The sequence below is a fragment of the Aptenodytes patagonicus genome, chromosome 22 (assembly GCF_965638725.1).
Source record: "Aptenodytes patagonicus chromosome 22, bAptPat1.pri.cur, whole genome shotgun sequence".
NCBI classification, from domain to species: domain Eukaryota; kingdom Metazoa; phylum Chordata; class Aves; order Sphenisciformes; family Spheniscidae; genus Aptenodytes; species Aptenodytes patagonicus.
In genome coordinates this window covers 6,539,672-6,559,525 of record NC_134970.1, presented here as the reverse complement: position 1 = coordinate 6,559,525, position 19,854 = coordinate 6,539,672, and the positions used below count along the sequence as shown (strand labels likewise).

Genomic DNA, 19,854 nt, shown 5'->3' with positions numbered 1-19,854 from the left:
AACCAAACCAAAAAAAGCAGAAAAACAAGGCAAATTTCCAGCATGATAGGTCTAAATTAGAGGGGCTTAGATTGTATTTGGGACTCATTAGTTCCTTCTGCCTTCTCCCTCCAGCCCTGGAGGAGTTACAGAATATCCCACGCACAGAGTGGCCATCAGTTCCCACCCTTGAATTAGGATCTCGCTGCTACTGAGGCAGCTTGCACATTTGGCAACCTGGCATTTTAGAGATGGCCAGCCTGAAGACTAAAGATTCCAGTTCTGTGAACAGCTTTGTATTAATCCAAAATTCAGGCTTTTCTGAGATAAACAGTGGAGCCAGCAGGCCACACACTGTTTTGAAACCAAAGCAACTACTTTCAGAAACAAAAAAATATAAGCCACTATTAATCTGCTTGCACTGAAAGGAGTGTTTCCCAGCTTCCCAGATTCCTCTGGGCTTCTTCTAACTTGTTTAACTCTAATTTGGAAAGAAAATACTACCTAACAAGATGCCCTTGAAAGCTCTTTGATCCCCTGTATGCTCTACTGTGTTCAGTGACAGCTTCATCAAAAACACATGTTGAGATATGGAGTATTTTTCGATAACTGATGGAGAACATGCTACTTCATGGTAGCTGTAGAGTAAATAAGCCAATAGGATTTGTCAGGACTAATAAAAAGGGAAAAATCTGTCTCATCTGAAGAGGAAAGAGGGTCTAACCAGACCTTCATTTTTCCAAATATAATTTAGGAACTAGAGGCTCCGCAATTCATTTCTCAGCACAGAATCATCCCAATGAGCAATCAGGCAGTGAGCGGAATATTATTTTGTTAACACACCTCAAGCCAACACCATGGGAATAATACAGTGTCACTTACACTCTACAATAAGCCAAGCATTTGAGGAGCAGAGTCCAGTGTCAAGTGTGTACATGCCGTTGTCAGAGGGCACAATGTTTTTGATAATCAGCTGGTGGGTCAGACCATCAGGTGTTACGGAGATCTGGTGCTTCTCACTTTCCTCGAGGAGGTGGGTTTTGTGTAGCCACACAGCATCGTAGCAGGGCGTGCGTAGGATACACTTAAAGACAGCATCTTCTTCCTCGGGACAACGCACATCACTGAGTAGCTGCTCAAATCTCACAGGGATGGCTGCAATGGAAAAATCAAAAGCTATAGAAAGGAAACAGAGAGCTATTTCTGTCTTCCAAGAAAAACTTGTTGCAGCTGAAGGACGAAAGAAAGACAGGAACTTGCCGTGCCTGTGAGCACTGGTTTAAGCAGAAAAAGGAAAAACTGAGATGTGCTCCTGTGCCCAATTCTACAGGACAGAAAAGCAGAAAAGTAGATTTTTGTCTTTATTATCTTCTGAGACATTTATACCACACATCACTGTGATGTGCTGATAATTAGTAGTCATTAATGTATTTCAGCAGCATGATACTTGTATCGAGTTGCTAGCTACTATTCTGAACTTACAAAAGGAAACTATAGCATGGGGTAAGTCAAGGAATTTGCTCGCTGTCATCCAGAACTCAGAGCCAAACTGGTACTTGAACCTAGTCCTTTGGACTACAAATGCAACACCCATATCACATAATCACCCTCCTGCTCTTTTTCACCTGTGTCATATAAGGAGCCCTTATTTGGGAAACACAAAACCAGTCTTCTATAGTTATCAGGTTTTACTGCTGAGCTTTGCATATGCTCCTAGATAAAATTTTCCAGCAAAAAATAATTTCTTGTTACAGTTGCGCATCACATACATCTAACTCAATTCCTTACATTCAGCGTCCAGTTCAGTTGAGAAAACAGGTACATCCTTCACTTTGACTTGATACAAGCCTGCATCTTCCGGCTGCACGTCGTTGACAATGAAATTGTACCTTTTTCCAATTCGCCTCAGGCAGTGCTTTCTGTATTCACTCTCCATTCCATACCTGAGCCTCTTACCATCCTAAGGAAGAGAAAGAATATACTCTTAAAGGCAATGCACAATTAGTGCAAGGCATTTCAAACAAATTAGGCCAAAATTGTGCTAAGATCGCTTTATTGATATAAATGAGTAACAACAGAGAAGTCTATGCTCTGTTAGTACTTACAGTGGACAGCTGTAAGTGGACAGGGCTCATTGCTTATGTAACACACAGGCAATACTACGTGCAGTAAGTCCTGCACAGAACAGAGCATCAGACTGAAACTAGGCAAAACAACAGTACTTTGCTAGCTCACATAAGCTTTTGAAGCTTAACTAATACACAGTCACTGTAACTTCGAAGACAAAGTACTTTCTTTGCTTAGATTTTAGCATCCTTATAGATGGATAAGCAGGGGAGTTCACCACTTTCCTATCTGTAACACACTTGGGTTACTTTCTCCACGTGGTGGCTGCATAGATGTCATGTCATGCATTTGATTCAGAAGTTCATAGAGTTAGCCTGACCTCCTCTTTAATGAATTCCGATTTCCCCTGTATTAAAGCCACTAACCACAGTTTGACTGAAACACAGCTTCCAGAAAACCATCCACAGCACTGATCACCTGGGGATCACAGCAGAGTAACTACAGAACTAGATGGGATTTTTACTTCCTTGAGATCTTCTTTCACAGAAGCGAATTATAGTGGAATAACACACTTGAGAAAGTAAATAAAATCAGTCTGTTTTTCTTATATGAGACTGCAGAATTTCTGCAGCCTGAAAGACACTGTTAGAATTTCCTCTTACAGGAAGAGCTCTTGAAGTCAAAAGGATGTCAGTAACTAACTGTTTCCCCTGTACTTGGATCTACAAATCCCAAGTGATATTCACCACCAAAGACTACCTGGACCCCCACACCAACACTTCTCCCTAACCAGTCAAGGATTCTGCAATGGACAGACAACTTTAAGAAGCTTATTTACTCTCAGCCACTGCCCACCAGATCAAACATTTTATGTAGAAGACTTCAGTGGCTGCTGTGAGCTAGCCAACTCATCTCACCCCCTCACCTTAAGCAGATAAACTTTGCTGTTACTGTTTTTCAGGTCCATCTCCAGACTGAACGTAGCTTTTCCCTCCTTGTTGACTTTGATGTGTTGAAAGTTTTTGACACTGTGTATTAACTGCAAAGAAAGATACAAGAACCTAGTAAATTATAAGGCTGCCACGACAGAAGTTCTTATGCTGTTGAACTAAGGTGAAATCTACTTTTTATCTGCATAGAAAAGAGCTACCTCTAACTTCATCTGTATAGAAGAAGCACCTGTAAGTTTCCACAGTTTCCTCCTGTAGGCAAATTATATTTTACGTGCTACCTCCTGGTCACTCACACACTATGCAACCACTATCCATCCAGGTTTCTACATGCCCCTGTATGTGAAGGCCAATTTTGACCCTCAGGCATATAACTTTTCAATTTGGGGTACAAATTCTCATCAGAGGCAACTGAATACAGAATTTAGCCATCTGGTTTAATAAAAGGATTACCCCAAGGTCAGTATCTCCTAAAATTTATGAAATGAACTTCAAAAAAGTCAATAGCATTTTCATCTGCATGAGTATACAATTAGGATTTCTTTAAAACATTGTCATAAATCTTTCTCTGTCATACAATAAAATTTTCATCTACAAAGCAATTTAGGAAGGTTTAGCCTGTTTTCAGAAGCTACTGAGGAACTGTAGGACTCTGCAGTTTGTTAAAAACCAATGCTTTCAGTCATTTCAGTTTATTTTACCTCTCCTTGTTCACTCTCTGTGTCCTTCCTCATCTCCTGCAGCTTTCTCAGCATCCCACGGAAGTCAACAATTCCATATTTCATACAGATTTTCTCATAATCTCTCCTATCTGCATGCAGCAACAGTTGCCAGACTGCTTCTTTGTCCAAGAGTTTTGGTCTTGGTGCTGGGGCCCTTAGAACCAGGGGAAAAAAAATCTAGACATTTTGACAGACAACAAGATGTCTTGTTTTTCTATACTTAATCCTCTTTCATCTCTCCACCATTTCTGCAGTTCACTTGGCCCTGTAGATGTAGACAAGAAAGACTGGGACTCTTCCAGAACAGGTTTTCTACATCTATACAACAAATTAAATGCTGCCAGGGAACAAGGAACAACTGTAATGCAGTTGTCCACACTGTTAAATTATCAGCAGAGTTGTGGGCACAGTTTGGCCCAGGCCAACTTGCACTCTCCAAAGTAATTGCTCAGCACAGTTCAGGACTTTGCACAGGGCAGAGATCATTCCCATTAGGCAATCTTTGGAGGTTCCCACCTGGGAAGTGAAGGGATTTCAGCAATGTGCACATGGCAGTCTGTGCAGTTGGCCTGGGAGCCAGGGCTCAGTCCCTGATTAGCCAGAAAGATCATTACATGGAGACTTGTCACTTAGCCAGGAAGTTACTTGTGAGCTAAAAACAGGAAAGCAGAGAAACAGATCTTTTAAGTCAAAATCTTGTGGTGCAAAGGAACATACACCTCAAAATGAGGTTGGTACCTTGTGTTTATCTCAGCCTCACAGACAGTGGCAAACTGTTCTGTTATGTCTCTCCACATTGAGTCTCGCAAAAACTTTGGAAACAAGGAAGTGTTGCCTTGAAGATCTATGAAGCTGTGCCCTATCATCAAGAAACATCTAGGAAGTGTAACAATGGCCTTCATTACAGAGCCTTACCGCTTCCTCAGCAGCTTCCTGAAGTCCTGAAGCTGCTTCTTTAACTCTATTAAAGAGGGGGAAACAACAAAGATTCAGATACCCAGCACTGTAAAATATATCCCCAAAAAGAAGATAATGCAAAATAGCCACTGACAACAGGCCATTCTACTACGCTGTTTACCTCTGGTGATATTTCCACACTTTACAAAAAAACTGTCATGAAACTTAGAGCCAGTTTTCTCTGCCATAATCATATCCTTTGAGTGCCACTGAAGTTCATCGCTTCCTAGGGGGCTTTCCTCTCTTTCTAGAGAGGACACTCTAGAAACCCACTATTTTCCAGCCATGTTAACATGTTTGATCCAGCTGTATTTGACATCACAAAATCCTTTTCTAGCACTAATGATTCCAGAATCATTAATTAGAACAGCTCAAGGCCATGTCTAAGATCATCACTTTACCCAAAGGTAAATAGCAAGCAGAAAGAGATGACAGAACATTAGAGATTCATTGACCCCTCTCTTACTTTATTCTTTACAAGTTTGGGGCAGTAATAATGCAGTAATACAGAGGAATATTAACTATATCCCCCCCCCCCCAAAAAAAAATCTACCTCTAACTTACCATCAGCAGGATGAACAGGAATATATTTCGCTTTCCTTTTAAAGCCAACTGATAGTTCATAAGAGAAAACAGAGGAAAAACAAGCCATGAGATGAACAAGATAACACTCAGACTAACACCAGCAAACCGATGAACTATAAAACCTCTGCATCTGTTACCAATGCAAGACGAAATCCTAGTTTGGATTTCCTTGTCAATCTGACATTGACTCCTAGTAATCTCCATCTATAAATGCAATATTTCTATTGCAATCGACTCTGTGCTTACTGGATACTCTACACAGTGGAGGAGACCATTTCTGCCCTATGAAGCTCACGGTTTAAGCAATGGTAGGAAATATTAACATCTTGTTTTAGAGATGGGGAGCCAAGGTGCAATGATTATCTCGCCAAATGCAGATAGTTGCCTTCTAAACTTACTCTACAGGCACACAGGTGAAATGGATGCTTCCAATATCATCCACTTCCTGCTCAAGTAGATTCCAAGAATAGGTCAGTTATATTTTACCCACCAAGTACCCATTTCTCTCCACTGACTATAAAGGGAACCAGGGGACTCAGTCAGGTGGACACCATAGACATCTGAAGTGAAGTGAGATGAATCCCTCCCAAAAGATTGATTCATCCAACATAATGAAGAAAGGATTGAGCCAATTCAACACTAAATCCAGAGCTTCTGATTATGGTCCAGTGCAGTGACCACAATACCACTTTCTTCTCCCTTGCCTTAAAGCTCAGACTGTCATGGAACCACCAAAGTGGGGGGAGTCACGGAAGACCTCCAGTCCTCAGTGAGTGGAAAACTAGACATTCACACCAAGGATACTTAGATAATGCTCTGGGCACCCACCCCTAGAGGACAGCAAAGCCAGCTACTTGGGACCACAGGACCTTCGGAGCACACAACCTGTCAGTCCTACCTTGTATGATCCTGAGGCCAGCAGAGCATGCAGCTTCCCCATATTCATTCACAGCAAAGCAACGATACAGATCACTGTCATCTGTAGTGAGTCTGTTTATCTTAAAAAGAAGAACATAGTAAGAGCTCACAGCGATGTTCTGTGGTTCAGTTCACACACCTTCAGCGTCTAATAAAACAGCTACTCAATGATATCTCAGATCTTTCTTCTGTTCCCAGAATGACTCTAAAAAGCTTTGTTTGCTTATCTTTGCGTTATCTCAGATCTGGTGACATCTAGGTCAGCCCACTGCAGGTTTTTCCTTTCCACCACCCTCTCTGTTCCATGAGTCCTCTCTGAAATATTTGATCTTTACCTGCAGAATGAATTCATTTGTCACGTTATTGAAGAATGTTTCGTATTTGGCAGGATCATCCATTCCTCCTTGTAAACGTGTCCATTTCACATCAGGGGTTGGGACACCTTTGACCACAGCTCTGAAAATGGCATTTTTACCTTTGAAAAGAGGCAAGAAATTAGTTCTTTAAGACAGGCTTGAACATGAGGACTCTCATGCCAGGCCCCTTATGTTATCAATAGAGTGATCCCCAGAGTGAGCCACCTCTGTTGTTTTAGGCAGAAACATTCTTTGAAAATAATTATATCTTTTTGTTTTCTCTGTAAAAGATGCCTAAATTACCAGTTTAAGTTGCATTAAATGCCCAAATTCATGCAAGACATTTGCCATAATCTCCACTCTAGCTCAGTGGCTTTCAAAGAGATTACTTGAAAACTAACTTCAAAATTCACCACTGACACATTTGGTCCCTGCCTGTGTTTTTATTGCACAGCCATGTGGATGGAGAAATTACATACCCAAGAGAGCAATTTTTTGGCATCTTGGTCTGATTTTGAACTCCCTCAATATTTGGGCAGGGCCAAAGAGCAAGCAGTTATTAGCTCAAGTCCAGGCTGGGCTACCTTTCCCCATGCCACAAATGTCAGGGTTTGCCTGTATTCAATCATAAAAGGCCTTTAAAATGTGGTGCTAGCCTGCCAGACATGACTGCTAACATCTCCGATCATCTCTGAAGTAAATGGTGCTATAGCAAGTTCCTCCTAGACTTGCTTCTGGCAACATGAAATGCCCAAATCCATTCTCATCATCACATACAAATTCCCCTACAAGTTCCCATTGCGTCTCCATTCTTTCAGGCTATTCCCTTTGTTGCGACCATGCTGGGCAGGACGTTAAATAACATGGGACTCACTGTGTTGGAGTCTCCTGTCTCTAGACATCAGTAAAGTTTGTCTGTGAATAGTTGCAGCTCCTGCTCTCTTTTTCATTTGGATAAATTTGGATTCCTTAGGAGGTGGAAACAAGAAGATACCCCCTCTGCACACTTCAGAAAACACGTTCTTAACAGACAACACTGTACCACAACTGGGAGGACCCATGCAGGGTAGGGTGTTTCCCCATGTACTCCCTACATGTCATCTTTCTGCAATATCTTCCTTGTCTGCTAGCCTGGCACCACCTTGCACTCCAAACACACCAGGCTCTGCTATTCAAAGAGGCAAGGAAGGGAGAAGAGGATGGGGTTTACCTGTGAGCTTTGTCCTTCATCTCTTCTCCCCTAAGAACCTGAGTATACTGCAGCTGCCCACAGAAATCTCCAACAGCTTTACCACTGCCTAGTACAAACCTTTTCTTTTTCTTCCAAAAGGCTTCAAAGTCAGAGGAAACACTATGAAACAACACATCAGAGAAGTGACTCATGTAAGTAAGTGGGAGTGTCACAGGGAAATAGAAATGGAGATGAGTTATCCATGGATGTAGCTCAGGGCGGAAATGATTACTATCTTTCTTTTGCAATAGTTTTGGTCTTCAGGTGACCAACACTGTTAAAAATTCTCCCCAGAGAGTCTTGCAGTATTTTCCACACCCTTCTGCAGTCACCACCAAAAAACTTATTTGGTGCAGCAAGCTCCTGCCAACAGATTCTTATCAAAAGGCATCTTCCAACTTTTTCTGAGATTGCAGTACTATCTATTATTAAAGTCTGTTTCCAGTTGATTATTCCTTTGTCAAATTTTGGCCATTCTGGCTGCAATTTCCCATGCTTGCCATCTGTCACAGGACACAGCTCCACAGCTAGGAGTATCAGCTAATCCATGCACTGAATGCAATGGGGCAATGATGATATAATTAAAGACACTCATCGTGCATCTGCATAGGCACTGATTTCAGTTTACACAGTGACCAGCCTGAATGCCCTAACATTTTGTATATGAACTACGAGGAACCTACTGGAAATGAAATAACTTGGAAAATTTAGACAGGGTGACCGACCACCGCCTTGGTTCATGCCTGAAACTTGCAGGTGGAAGGAAGGTGGAGGAGGAGGAGGGATGCACCACTAGAGGCCACTGTGCTCCTTTGTAAAATCTCAACGGCTCGTGCAAATCAACAGAAGGGTGTGACAACACTGAAATCCAGGGTGCTAGAAACGGTTCAGTCTTGTGAGGGAAGAGGAGCTACACGATCTCCTCAGGTTATCCCACTCCAAAAAAAAATATATATATACGACTGTCTGCAAGTGCAGAGAGCTTACTGTTAGGTTTCCCATTGATTTTAGGTCTCGGCTCATTAGCTGCCTTCTCTGTACTCTGCAAGATCCATATTGCTTCTTGAAGGGGAAGCACAGCCTAAATAGCATCTGCAGTCAGTATATCTTACTTTAAAAAAGCAGTTAATTTTAGTGCTGAACACTCACAATACAAGTTAGTTCAACAGGAAAAGAAAACTTTTTCAATGTGCTTAATCTTTCGCTGCAAAATACTTACTTTGAGAGCCTCCTACAGAATTCACAGCATTTGTTGTATACATTAGGAGCCAGATTTTGATCTTGCATACACTAGTGAAAACTCAGGAGACCTCTATCAGTACTGATGGAATTTTCATCAGTACAACAAAGACTTTGGCCACAAAACACTTTTTCTGGTCTAGTCAAATCTCTTTAGAAACTAGCTTGATTTAATTCCGATAATTGTTTCATGTAGGTGAGACGTGGAGTCAAGCCTCCAGGTCTGTGGCTTTGACTGTTTTTCAAGAATCTCACCTTCCTGCAATGTCAGAGTGACAGGTTTCCGCTCAAAGTCAGGTGTACTGCATCCTTCTGGAATATCATCCACAAACTGGGTGATGACAACTCCTGGGACAGAAGATTTCTTGAAGGATTTTACTAGAAAGACAAGGAAAAATACATTCCATTAAGACAACATGTTTGTCCTTTAGAAACAATCTCTCAATCTGCATTGCCTCTCTGTAGAACAGTAATTGTTCCTGCTCAGCTCCTCTTGGACTATAAAGGACCCATCCATTCTAGTACTACAGGCTGTAAGTGTGTCCAAAGGCTGGAGCATTAAGGTCTGTGGTTTTGTGCTGACTTATTGCAAAGCTAGGGCCCAAGTGGGAAAATCTGCAATCAAGATCGCAACCCAGGGCCATGTCGGCTTACAGGTCTAGCGATGATTTGGATAGAGAATGCTTTTACATCAGTTATTGTTCAAAATAAAACTTCAAAATCTGGCATGAGAAAGACACTATTGCAAAGGTCAGCAGAACCTGATGGGTCAGTTACTGGTGTGTCTCCTTGTGGTGGTGAGAGACAGATACGTAACTGCCAAACAAGAAAAACAAGTTGGGCTTATTCTCAGGGGTACGCCAGATAGTTTTCATAGCTGTGTCTGTTCTCTCACCTGCCTGATGGCTTGTCATGATGCTTTTCTCAGCTGCCTATGGTCAGCACAAACAGACTACAGGTTCTCCTGTGAAAAAGACAAATAATTTAATTATTTATAGTTCACAAGGGAAATGACAGACCTTAATACTGCTCACTTGTATGACGCAGTTTGCCCTTCCTCACTTGCCACATCCCAGCAGACAAGTTGATCAACACATCATGACATGTCTTTCCAAAACACATCATGACAGTTTTGAACCAACACAAACCAGGTACGAAAATGGCTAGCAGGGCTAAATGGAAAATGTACACATCTTACAGCATCCCTCCGTCACCTCTTCCATTTCCATGTCATCTGGCTTTCCTTCAAAAACCTCCTCTCGTGTTTCAGGCAAATATTACACCACATGGCACTCACGCGGTGAGTTCTGATGGATGGCAAGAACAGTTGCTGAGAAGAAAGCCACAGAGATGGATGTCTAAACTGGGGCATGAAGCAGAAGCACATCCTGATCTAAATTAGCTTGTCTAAATTAGCAACAGACCTGAGAGCAGACTATAAGCTACTACTTACTTTAGAAGGAAATGGTGAAGTGTGAACTTGGCATTAACTAGTTATTGTTATAGATCACTCATGTGACCTTCTGCCAAAGGTGCCTCTTTCCCTGTATTTAAAAATTGGACAATGTGTAATGTAACACGTCACTATCTTGCAAGCAAACTGTGAAGGCAGATTCCTTGTCATATGAGAGATGCTCAGAAACTATAGAGTTACTGAAGCTCTGAAAGAGCAATTAGATTAGATTCCCATGTGGGATTAATGCTGTGTCTCTATTTACCCTCTGCACTCCTTCAGTCAACAGAGAGTCACACAAGAACGTGCAACTTTTAACAGTTTTAAAATGCAGATGGACTTTGTCAGCACACCTATGATCTTCATTCTGTTCCCTATATCAGACATTCATCCAACCTAGTATTGCCACACTACACCTGATGAAAACTCTGGGTAGGACCCCAACATCTCCTTGTTATGCATTTAGCTTGGCGTTGCACTATCTGTGTGACACTTGGTTTCAGCTAAGGGTAAAAGACAGTTAAGCTAACAAAAATAATTTCTGCTGTATATCCCATAGACAGGCCAAAGAAAGTGTACCTCACAGTACTTCTGGGTCAGATTCTGAACCAAAAGGATAAACTTTATTTTTCCATTAATCAGCAGTTGCAAATAGGAACATAGACATCTCTCCACAACAAATGACTGGCTCCACTGTTGTCCTTAACACAAATCTTATTTTAGGGCTCTGCACACTATACAAGTCTCATAAATAATTGATTACTTGGAAAATCATTCTGTGATCCTTACTGACTTCAGTGGAAATGCACGTGAAACAGCAGAAATGGGAAATGATACATGGGACTGTGTGAACGACAGCCAAGTCCTCTCTTTCTATCACCTCCCCTGTCTGGTGTGGGTGACTTTTGTTGCTATCCACCAAAACAAGAGTTTTACATTTCAGTGTTCCAGCTTGTGTGTGTTGATATTTTGGCATATCACAGTTACTTCTGTAAACCATTGGTAGATGTTTTAAAAATTGCAAATGAAGGGAATGAACAGCTTGTGGGAGGGAAAAAACAAAACTGAAATGAAAATAAGATGATTCCAGGGCACCCTGCCCTGCAGCGGGCAGGGCATTGCACAGCAAATGGCAGAGATTTTCAGAGACTCTTGATCACCCTCTTCTGATGGACTTAATTCGTCCTCCAAAGTACTGAACTGTATTAATAGCAAACATTATAATCCCCTATTGCCTTTTGCAGTCTTGTATCTTCCTAAACATGTCACCACTCCTGGAGCTGAAATGTCTAACGCTCACAACTTTCAACAAACATGATTACTTGACATTAGCTTGCAACAGTATTCCCCTAAGCTCTCTTTATGTTACACTCACATTTATTCTTTGCTACTCCCAACTTCTTCCCTCCACACTAGACAATATTGACGGCCATCTACACTGAAACATGAACATGGTCCAAATTCTCAGGTCCAAAGCCATCAAGAAACTTATTGTTTTCTTATGCATCATCATATGCATCATGTCAGACAGTTGTTCTCAGTCTGGTGTGACTGTGGGTATATGTAAACATAATTATAACCTATTGAGAGATGGCTACATTCAAATCTAGTTTGAAAAAAACCAAACACTGACAATATTTGTATGGGTAGTAATAGGCACCACGTATACATCCTCTCAATGTACAATATGCACTATGTACACTATGCGTAAACTGCTGAGTTTACAGGGCCTTCAACATTTCAGAAATTCACTTGGATTAAAGATAAGCTGCTCTGAGTCCTTAAACTCCTGTGAATTCTTGCCTTCTGGAGAGTGAGACAGAAGCATGTTAATGCCACACATTGATTGCCCAGTTAAAATAACGGTGCCAGGACATGCAAGAGAACATTCCTTCAGCGTAATTAATCCAACCACATCGCATTTTCTAGTGTCTTCTGTGTTAAATGAGGACCAGAAAATAACATATCAGCTGACACAGAGTCATTCAGACCCTGCCCTGCTTACTTTTAAAATTTCTACTCCCTTGTTTGTGCTTTGACTTCAGTTCAATCCTAGAAAAAGAAATCACAGAATTTTTAAAAGAAATAAAAGACAGCAAAAGCCTTCCAAAAATTGTCATAGTGTAATTCATATCTTCACTCACAGATGCTTGAAACATAGGTGTCCACACTAAGATGATCACCGAGATTGCTATTTATACAATGGAGGCAGACCAATATTTCCAAAAGGCAATCTACCCTTCCCTAGGTGAAATGCTGTTGACCAACATCACCAGCACAACAGGGCTAACACTGGAAGTAGCTCAACACTGTCACTCCTCTGGAAAACACATCATTATCATGCATTAGCCTTGTTCAGGTAACCAAGACTTGGCTGTTTCTCATCCCAGGCAGAAGTCTGTCTGCTTTTCAGCTGCAGAGACATCCCCTTTGGAGATATTGGCAAAGCTTCTACGGCTTTGAATGCAGAGCAGGAGCAAGCCCTTGACTACTGACAATATTTTTAATCTACCAAAATAAACCAGATAGCCTGACGGGATGGGAGGTCTGCCCTTCCTCTTGTTTATCCATCAATCTGTCTGGATGAGACAGAGCAAGAGCCCATTCCCTTTTGTCCTGACTAGACACGAGCAATAGGGCCATAAATCAGCTAAGTGAATAAGCAAAACATTTGGGAGTCACAGGATTTGGAGGTACTAGTGGTGTCACAAGTAATTATTTATGAGGTTCAGACAGTGGAACACACAGACAAGATGTGACGTAATTGCTGGCAGAGACTGGTGAGCAAAATTAGCCAAACTTGTAGAGAAGTGACAGGCAGTGAGTGGTTCATACAAAGGTGATGGGTCCAGAGGAATGGAATGTACCACAGACATTGACACAAGCACAGTAAATGTGCAGTACAAAGCCATTAGCATAGACAACAGCAGAAGACGTGAATCATCATTATAATAAATTAATCAGCAACAGATGCAGCATTCTATTTCTCTTTGTAATTCATAAAAATCAGGACAGTCCCAACACAGCAAATGTTCTAAATAAAATACCAAATTGTTATGTGCTCAGTCTCAAATTCTAGCTGTGCTTTACACCAGAGGACCCAGATACTCACTGAGAAGAAGGATCTCTCACCTAAAATTTCTCTTTTAGCTTTGGGTAGGCTTTCTTTGTTTATTTGTTAACTTTAAGTAATATTTTGAGCTTGAGTCTTCCCATTTCAGAAGATTTTTAAAGGAAAATATCAAAGACTTTGGTTAGAACCACAGAACTGAAGGCCAGCAACTGCAGAAGTGCAACTTCATGAAAACTCCTGAGCAGGTCACAGAGGGGGAACATCACAAGCACTCCAGCGATGAATGGAGGTCTTGTGTAGAGCAGGGAGGAATGCCCAAGGATCAGATTTTGTGTGACTTATCCCTTCGGTAAATCTATACTTGACTTGATCTTCTCTTCTGCCTCAGGGATTATGAATATAACATAAGTGATTGCTCATGCTGTCCACAATTTACGTATGCTTACATCAGATACTCTAAAGCTATTTATTTTTTAAAGTGGCATGGACACAAAATGCCAAAAGGAGACACAAATCATCTATATTTTCTAAGTGAATGAAAGCAATTAAGCCCTAACAGCAGTGAACGAGACAGTGAATTCACGTCAGGTATGGGGTGACAGCACGAGAACAGGTCAGTCTGTTCCTTTCGATGTCTACAACATCTTTCATAACTTCTTTCATAAATTCTTTCATAACATAGACACACATTTTCATACAGTCAATAAATTTACAGCAAATATCGCAGAGCAAATACAACAGAGTTTTACTAAATGTCCAGAAGAAAAAACGACATATCCCTACTTGCTGTCCCAAGAAACAATGCCTCCAAGATAACAAACATTAGAAACCATAGCGTACCTGTGCTACAAGTCCCACGTTAGCTCCATGGGACAGTTAGGGCAGACCTTCAACAGCCTGCCATCTTACCAGGGAAATCGGTGTACGCTATAGGAGACCACTCCTCCCAGAACATTTACAACAATTTTCAGCCCTACAGCAACATAGAGTAATGTCTACCGTGACAGTGAAGGTAACACTTCATACTCCCAGCTCTGTATCACCTCCACACAAATCTCAGTGGTGACATGACCAAACTCACTACCTTACAGGTCGAGCTTCTGAGATGATCCTGCTTGAAGTCAATACTGCGTCTCCCAGGACCACAGTGGCTTTGTCCGTTGACTCAGACCACAGAGCTCTTCATAGCTGTTCAAGAGGTCTCTTGGTCACAGGTATGGAAGAAGCCGTGCCCCTTATTAGTCTGTTGTAAATGTCACTAAGTGGCAAAAGAAATGATAAATTCTTGTCCCCCTCACACTTCTCTACTCTCCTAGAAGCTAAGCCTGTGCTCAGTAGCTGCCCAGCCAGGATGTCTCTATACTGAGCTGCATGCATTATACACCCATGCTTCCCACAGCACCAGGAGAGCTGCAATTGAACCCAGTGTCTTTGGCAAGCCTCAAACAAGGCAGTGGGCCAACTTGGTCAGATGTGACCATCAGTCAAGGCAACACTGGATTTCTAAGTGCAAGCTGGGTCAAGACTTTGTGCCTCAAAGAAGGACAAACATTTGTGCAGATCAATGGCTTGTCCAAAGAAGGGACAAGCTGTACATCCAAGTTTTGTAGGACACATCAATAGACTGGTTCTCAGAAGCCGTGAGTCCTTAGAAGATCTCAAATTTCCTTAGAGGACAAGTAAAAACAGTGGATTATTGCATTTGTGTATGGGGCAACCATGCCTGGGCTTGGCCTTCATAAGCAGAGTCTTTCAGTTTGTGCTATTCTGAGAGGTCTGAAAGAAATCCAGTTCCTCCTAGAACAGCTTCACTGCTATAGCCAAAACAGACATCTCAATTTGCAGTCTTTCCTTCCAGCACAGCCACAGGTTGATCCCTGTTCCCATGAGCAGCAACAAGGACACTTATTTCCATGGACAGGTTTACCCTAGAAGTGCAAGTGCAGCATATCGTGCCCAAAAATCTTTTGCTTCCAGTCTGCCCTTGCAACTTGTAAACCTTCCTTCCTCTACCCAGAAAGCTCAAATGGACTGAGCTCAATTGGAAGCAAAGGTACCTCTATCTAATTCCTGATGTTCACAGAGATGGCCAGTCTGGGACTGAATGCTATCTTCTCCCAGCAGCACTACATGCAGGCAACAAAGCCTGCTCAGTCTGGGAGTCTACTTTCATTCACTTCTGGATGAGAGCATACAATCTTTTTTTCCTTTGCACTGTGTGCCATATATTCATATTAAATCCTCATGTTCAACTCTGAGATGAAGGGCTGGCTCCAGAAGTTGGCAATGGAAATATTTTTATCATGGTGACCATGGTTCATATGATGTCTGGGCTGACAGAACCAGAACAAGGTTTTCCTCTGGTTTCCCATCAGGAGATTAGAGTTCTAAAATCTGTTGGTAACAGGGAAAGGAACATACAGCAAAAACTTGGTCCTGGAGCTAAGACTCATGTTAGGTTGGATGAAGACAGAAGAACCATGAAGGGCACCATTTCCACTAGTCTTAGAAAGATGATCTTTCAGTTGAAAAGACACTGGTGGTAGCAGTATGATCTGTCAGCTGTTCTGATCCAGATATCAAAAACTTCTCCTTTGCAGGGCTGGGGATCACCAGTTTAATCAACAATTTAAAAGATAAATGTGAAAATGAAATTCTGGAGTAATTTTCTTCATTCCTTCTTTCTTTTTGACAGTTATTGCTGTTGACAATATTTATACCTTCCCAGTTCATAAGAAAATAGTGTCAATAGAGGAAAATGTGATTGTTCAAACTGATGTTTGGGCTAAGATCATTCAGTTCTGCATCCCTTGTTACCTTTGCAGTGATATAAAAGTAGAAGTAATTCCAAAGTCAAATGTAAACAATTTGAAAGTTAGCAAGCCAAGAAAATAAGACAAGGATTTTCCATCTGCTGCTGGAAAATCCTCTCACTCAGTAGCAGACACTGTTTTCTAGTAGTGTCCTAGTGGGTTTCCCACAGCCCCTTCCCCCACCTGTTTTGGCCAATGATCATCCCACGGACACTTCCTTAGACATTAGTCTTACTGGTCCAGGGCAGCAGTTATGTTACTTTGTTGATCGGATGCTGTAGCCTTAACATTAAGTACCTTTAATAAAACCAGTTGCTACACAAGTCTCTAAAGACAATAACACTTCATGTAAGCCATGGGAATGCTCCTAGAGGAAGCATTTACCAGCTTCTACTGAAACCTGAATTCAGCTCTCATCAACTGCAGCAAGAGCCTTCCACTTAGCAGAGTTGGCCTGACCAAAGGACCTGAGCTATCCAGAGCCACAAGGCTTACTGCTGTTCCCCTTCCTGTGTACGCTCCCTTTCCAGTGACTTGTTCCCCACTGAAAAGTGCACTGCCGATGCTATTTAGTCTCAAAACGCATTTAGCTGTTGGGATCTGCTTGAACAACTGAGGAACTCTTAATTAGATAACTCCTAATTAGATAGACAGTTGGGTCTAGCAAGTACCAGGAGAGCCACAATTCTGCCTGGGCCACTGAACCTGACCTGACAGGGTTTGCCTTATTTCCAGCCCTGGTTTTACAGTTTTCTTGGTGGGGAAGGAATGGAGACCTCTTCTACAGATGAATTGATAACTTAAAACCATCTGTGACAGAGCAAACTCCTCCAAGAGACTGACCTTCTTCCATTTCACAGCTTACTTTGCACCCGCCCACCCAAAAGTCCTGTTAACCCCTGCATGCCAGTGGATAAGCTATCACATACCACTGAAAACCTGCAAAATGTTGTAACGAAGCCTGGTACATTCGGCAGCGGTCACTGCTTCCACTGCAAAGGGGGCGCATTTTTCCCTGGAAGCAAGTTAATTCCCCTAATGAAAGGCAGTGAAGAAGTGTCAAGAGGCAACAGCTGCAGGACAGTATTTCAGGACTGCTGAAATATATTAGTTATAACTGGAAATCAGTTATTTCCAGATAAAAAGTACATTTTATCTGGAAATTAGACTCTTCCAATCTTCTGTTTTCCCTGTAATTCCCTTCTTCTTTAGTATATCAGTATGAAGTCTACCCATTCTGACCGGTGACAACTGGCACAACTCTTCCTATAGACTGTTGGTGCCCACCGCATGGCTCAGACAGAGCAAGAAGTGAAGAAACCAAGACCTGGTAGGTCCAAAAAGCTGACTGGATTTTCCAGTTCATGAACAGATGACCAAGGTCAAAAGCTAGTCTCATACTTGAGTAACTTGGCCAAGCCACTCCCTTCCCCGCAGCATGGGTGTCCAGTCAGTCACTGCACTGAAGGTCAAGGTGATGTCAGTGAGGATTTGGGGCAGAAATATTCACAGATATGTAATGGGTCAAGATATGCAAAGCACAGTAGTCAGGTACAAAGTCTACTTTGACGTGATAGCAGTGAGAACCCCATAAACACTATACAAGAAAAAAAAAAGTTGCATTCATTTAAGGATGGGCAAGGGCATGGAAAATGGAATAAAGGTCCAAATTCAGTGAAGACTACCAGTTACCTGCAGCCCTACAACCACCCAATGTACTATATCGAATCAGGTAACTCTGACAGTACTGGTCTTGCTGGTCATGTAAATGGACATTCTTTTGGTCAGATCAGGCCACAGACCCAGTGGGTCACAGAACGGCATTTTGTTTTCACCAGGAGAATGCTCTGCACCCAGATGAGGAATAGTCACACCATGCATGTGGGTGCCCAAATGAGTCTTCTGGACTCATAATATTTGATTTTAAATAAATGTGATGCACCGAGTATTGAGTACTTGCAGCTCCCTCTGATTTCAGTGGAAGATGCCCATGCTCAGCCCAGTCCCTCAAAACCAGATCATCCATGTTGTACACTCCAGAAGAAATTTAAGAGACTAAATTTAAGGCTTGAAGCCTTGGTTATTTTACCTCCCACACCCAAGATGCCAGTCTGCCCCTTTGTCACCAGCAAGCTGAGGTCTGTCATCACTGTTCACGCAGAGCCATGATTAGACCCACTGTAGTTAGCTGGACTTTCACACGCTGAGATGCAACTCAACATAAGGAAAAGATTAGAATCAGGGTAACGAACTCAAGAAGCAGCAGTGCTCTGCTTTCACACTGCAGATTAGCTCCCTCCTTCCCATGGTGTACAGAATTCCTTCTATTCCCTTGTTCAGTACTGATTAAATCTGTTTGCACCCATGACTGACCGGAGGGATTTGCTAGCACGATCTATGATTTAGATGGAGCCTGGCTGCCTATAAACCTGACATTCCTACTTTCCCCTTGTGATAGCTGCTCTCATGACTATCTTTCTTGCACGCTGCCTGGGCTGGCCAGTGTTGGAATTTACTTACCCTTTTCCATTCGGAAAAACAAAATAGTGGGCCACAGATGTTTAATATAGACTCACCAAAGATGCGTTTAAACATCAACATATTACCAGGCATATCACCCCATCAGTACTTTTCACCCCTCCTTGAGACACTGAGGAAAACAACATTTTAACCCATCGTGTGCTTTAATGAATGTAGAGAGTAAGGCATGCCTGCACCGCTTTCATTTGACCCTACATGGCCATTGGACTTTGCCAAATGTCTTCTTCTCCAGCTAAAATTAACTATGTATGTTCAAACCACTTTGCATACACCACCCCTTGGGCATGCAGAGGGTTAATAAAGCTCACTGCATGCAGTAAAAAAAAAAATTGTGCTATTCAGATGCCACAAGGGATTCAAGTTATAAGGCTTTTTCTCATTTCCCCCCCACCTTCAAACTAGAGCACATAACAAATAGCCCAGTTCTGATTTATTTATTTGTTTCCCCAACCTGCCAGTGGCAACAGATGAAAAAAGCCCAGTCCTCACACGACAAGCTATTTTAATATTTCATGCCCTAATGTGTCAGGAAGTTTGACACTGAAACAAATGGTAAAAAAATCTCTCTGAAACTCCAAGACGCCGCAGCATGTGCCACCTTCCCGCTTTCTTTGCGGGACACCTGAACATGATTTTCAACATTGTTCTAGTACTGCCTTGCCTGACCTGTGCCTGCACAAGTTAATGTCTGGCACCTACAAAGGTGCCAGAGGACTCCCATCATTGGGAATGCTGTCCCATTCCTTCTGAAGGTTGTCCTCTGTCAAACTCTCTCCTTATCCAGCACTAAAATATCGGAATAAAATAAGTGTCATCCAGAGCCAGAAAATTATGCCAGCATCCAATAGAGAAATAACCAAAATAGAAACAATCACAGTGGAAGAGAGGGCATCTCTTCCCTTTCACCCCTACTTGCTCCAGGAATCCTGCAGTTTCACAAAAGGGTCGCAGTGTTCCCCTTTCTGCAGGC

The 19,854-nt window shown here is 42.1% G+C and overlaps 1 protein-coding gene across 3 annotated transcripts in view; it reads right to left on the bottom strand.

Annotated features, from left to right (window-relative positions):
• The window catches only part of IGFN1 (immunoglobulin like and fibronectin type III domain containing 1), a 40,181-nt gene that overhangs the window by 19,967 nt on the left and 360 nt on the right, over positions 1–19,854 (bottom strand). Inside the window, exons 1-11 of one of the 3 annotated variants that reach the window (XM_076358251.1) lie at positions 14,615–14,924; positions 9,900–9,968; positions 9,260–9,382; positions 6,514–6,653; positions 6,159–6,258; positions 5,240–5,287; positions 4,634–4,679; positions 3,698–3,872; positions 2,972–3,085; positions 1,768–1,939; positions 862–1,134 (exon numbers count right to left, since the gene is read on the bottom strand). In XM_076358251.1, coding sequence (XP_076214366.1) covers positions 862–1,134; positions 1,768–1,939; positions 2,972–3,085; positions 3,698–3,872; positions 4,634–4,679; positions 5,240–5,287; positions 6,159–6,258; positions 6,514–6,653; positions 9,260–9,382; positions 9,900–9,918 — 1,210 coding nt within the window. In that variant the 5' untranslated portion in view covers positions 9,919–9,968; positions 14,615–14,924. Of the gene's footprint in view, positions 1–861; positions 1,135–1,767; positions 1,940–2,971; positions 3,086–3,697; positions 3,873–4,633; positions 4,680–5,239; positions 5,288–6,158; positions 6,259–6,513; positions 6,654–9,259; positions 9,383–9,899; positions 9,969–14,614; positions 14,925–19,854 lie in introns of those variants that run through there. The other 2 variants (XM_076358252.1, XM_076358250.1) reach the window with 2 other exon arrangements.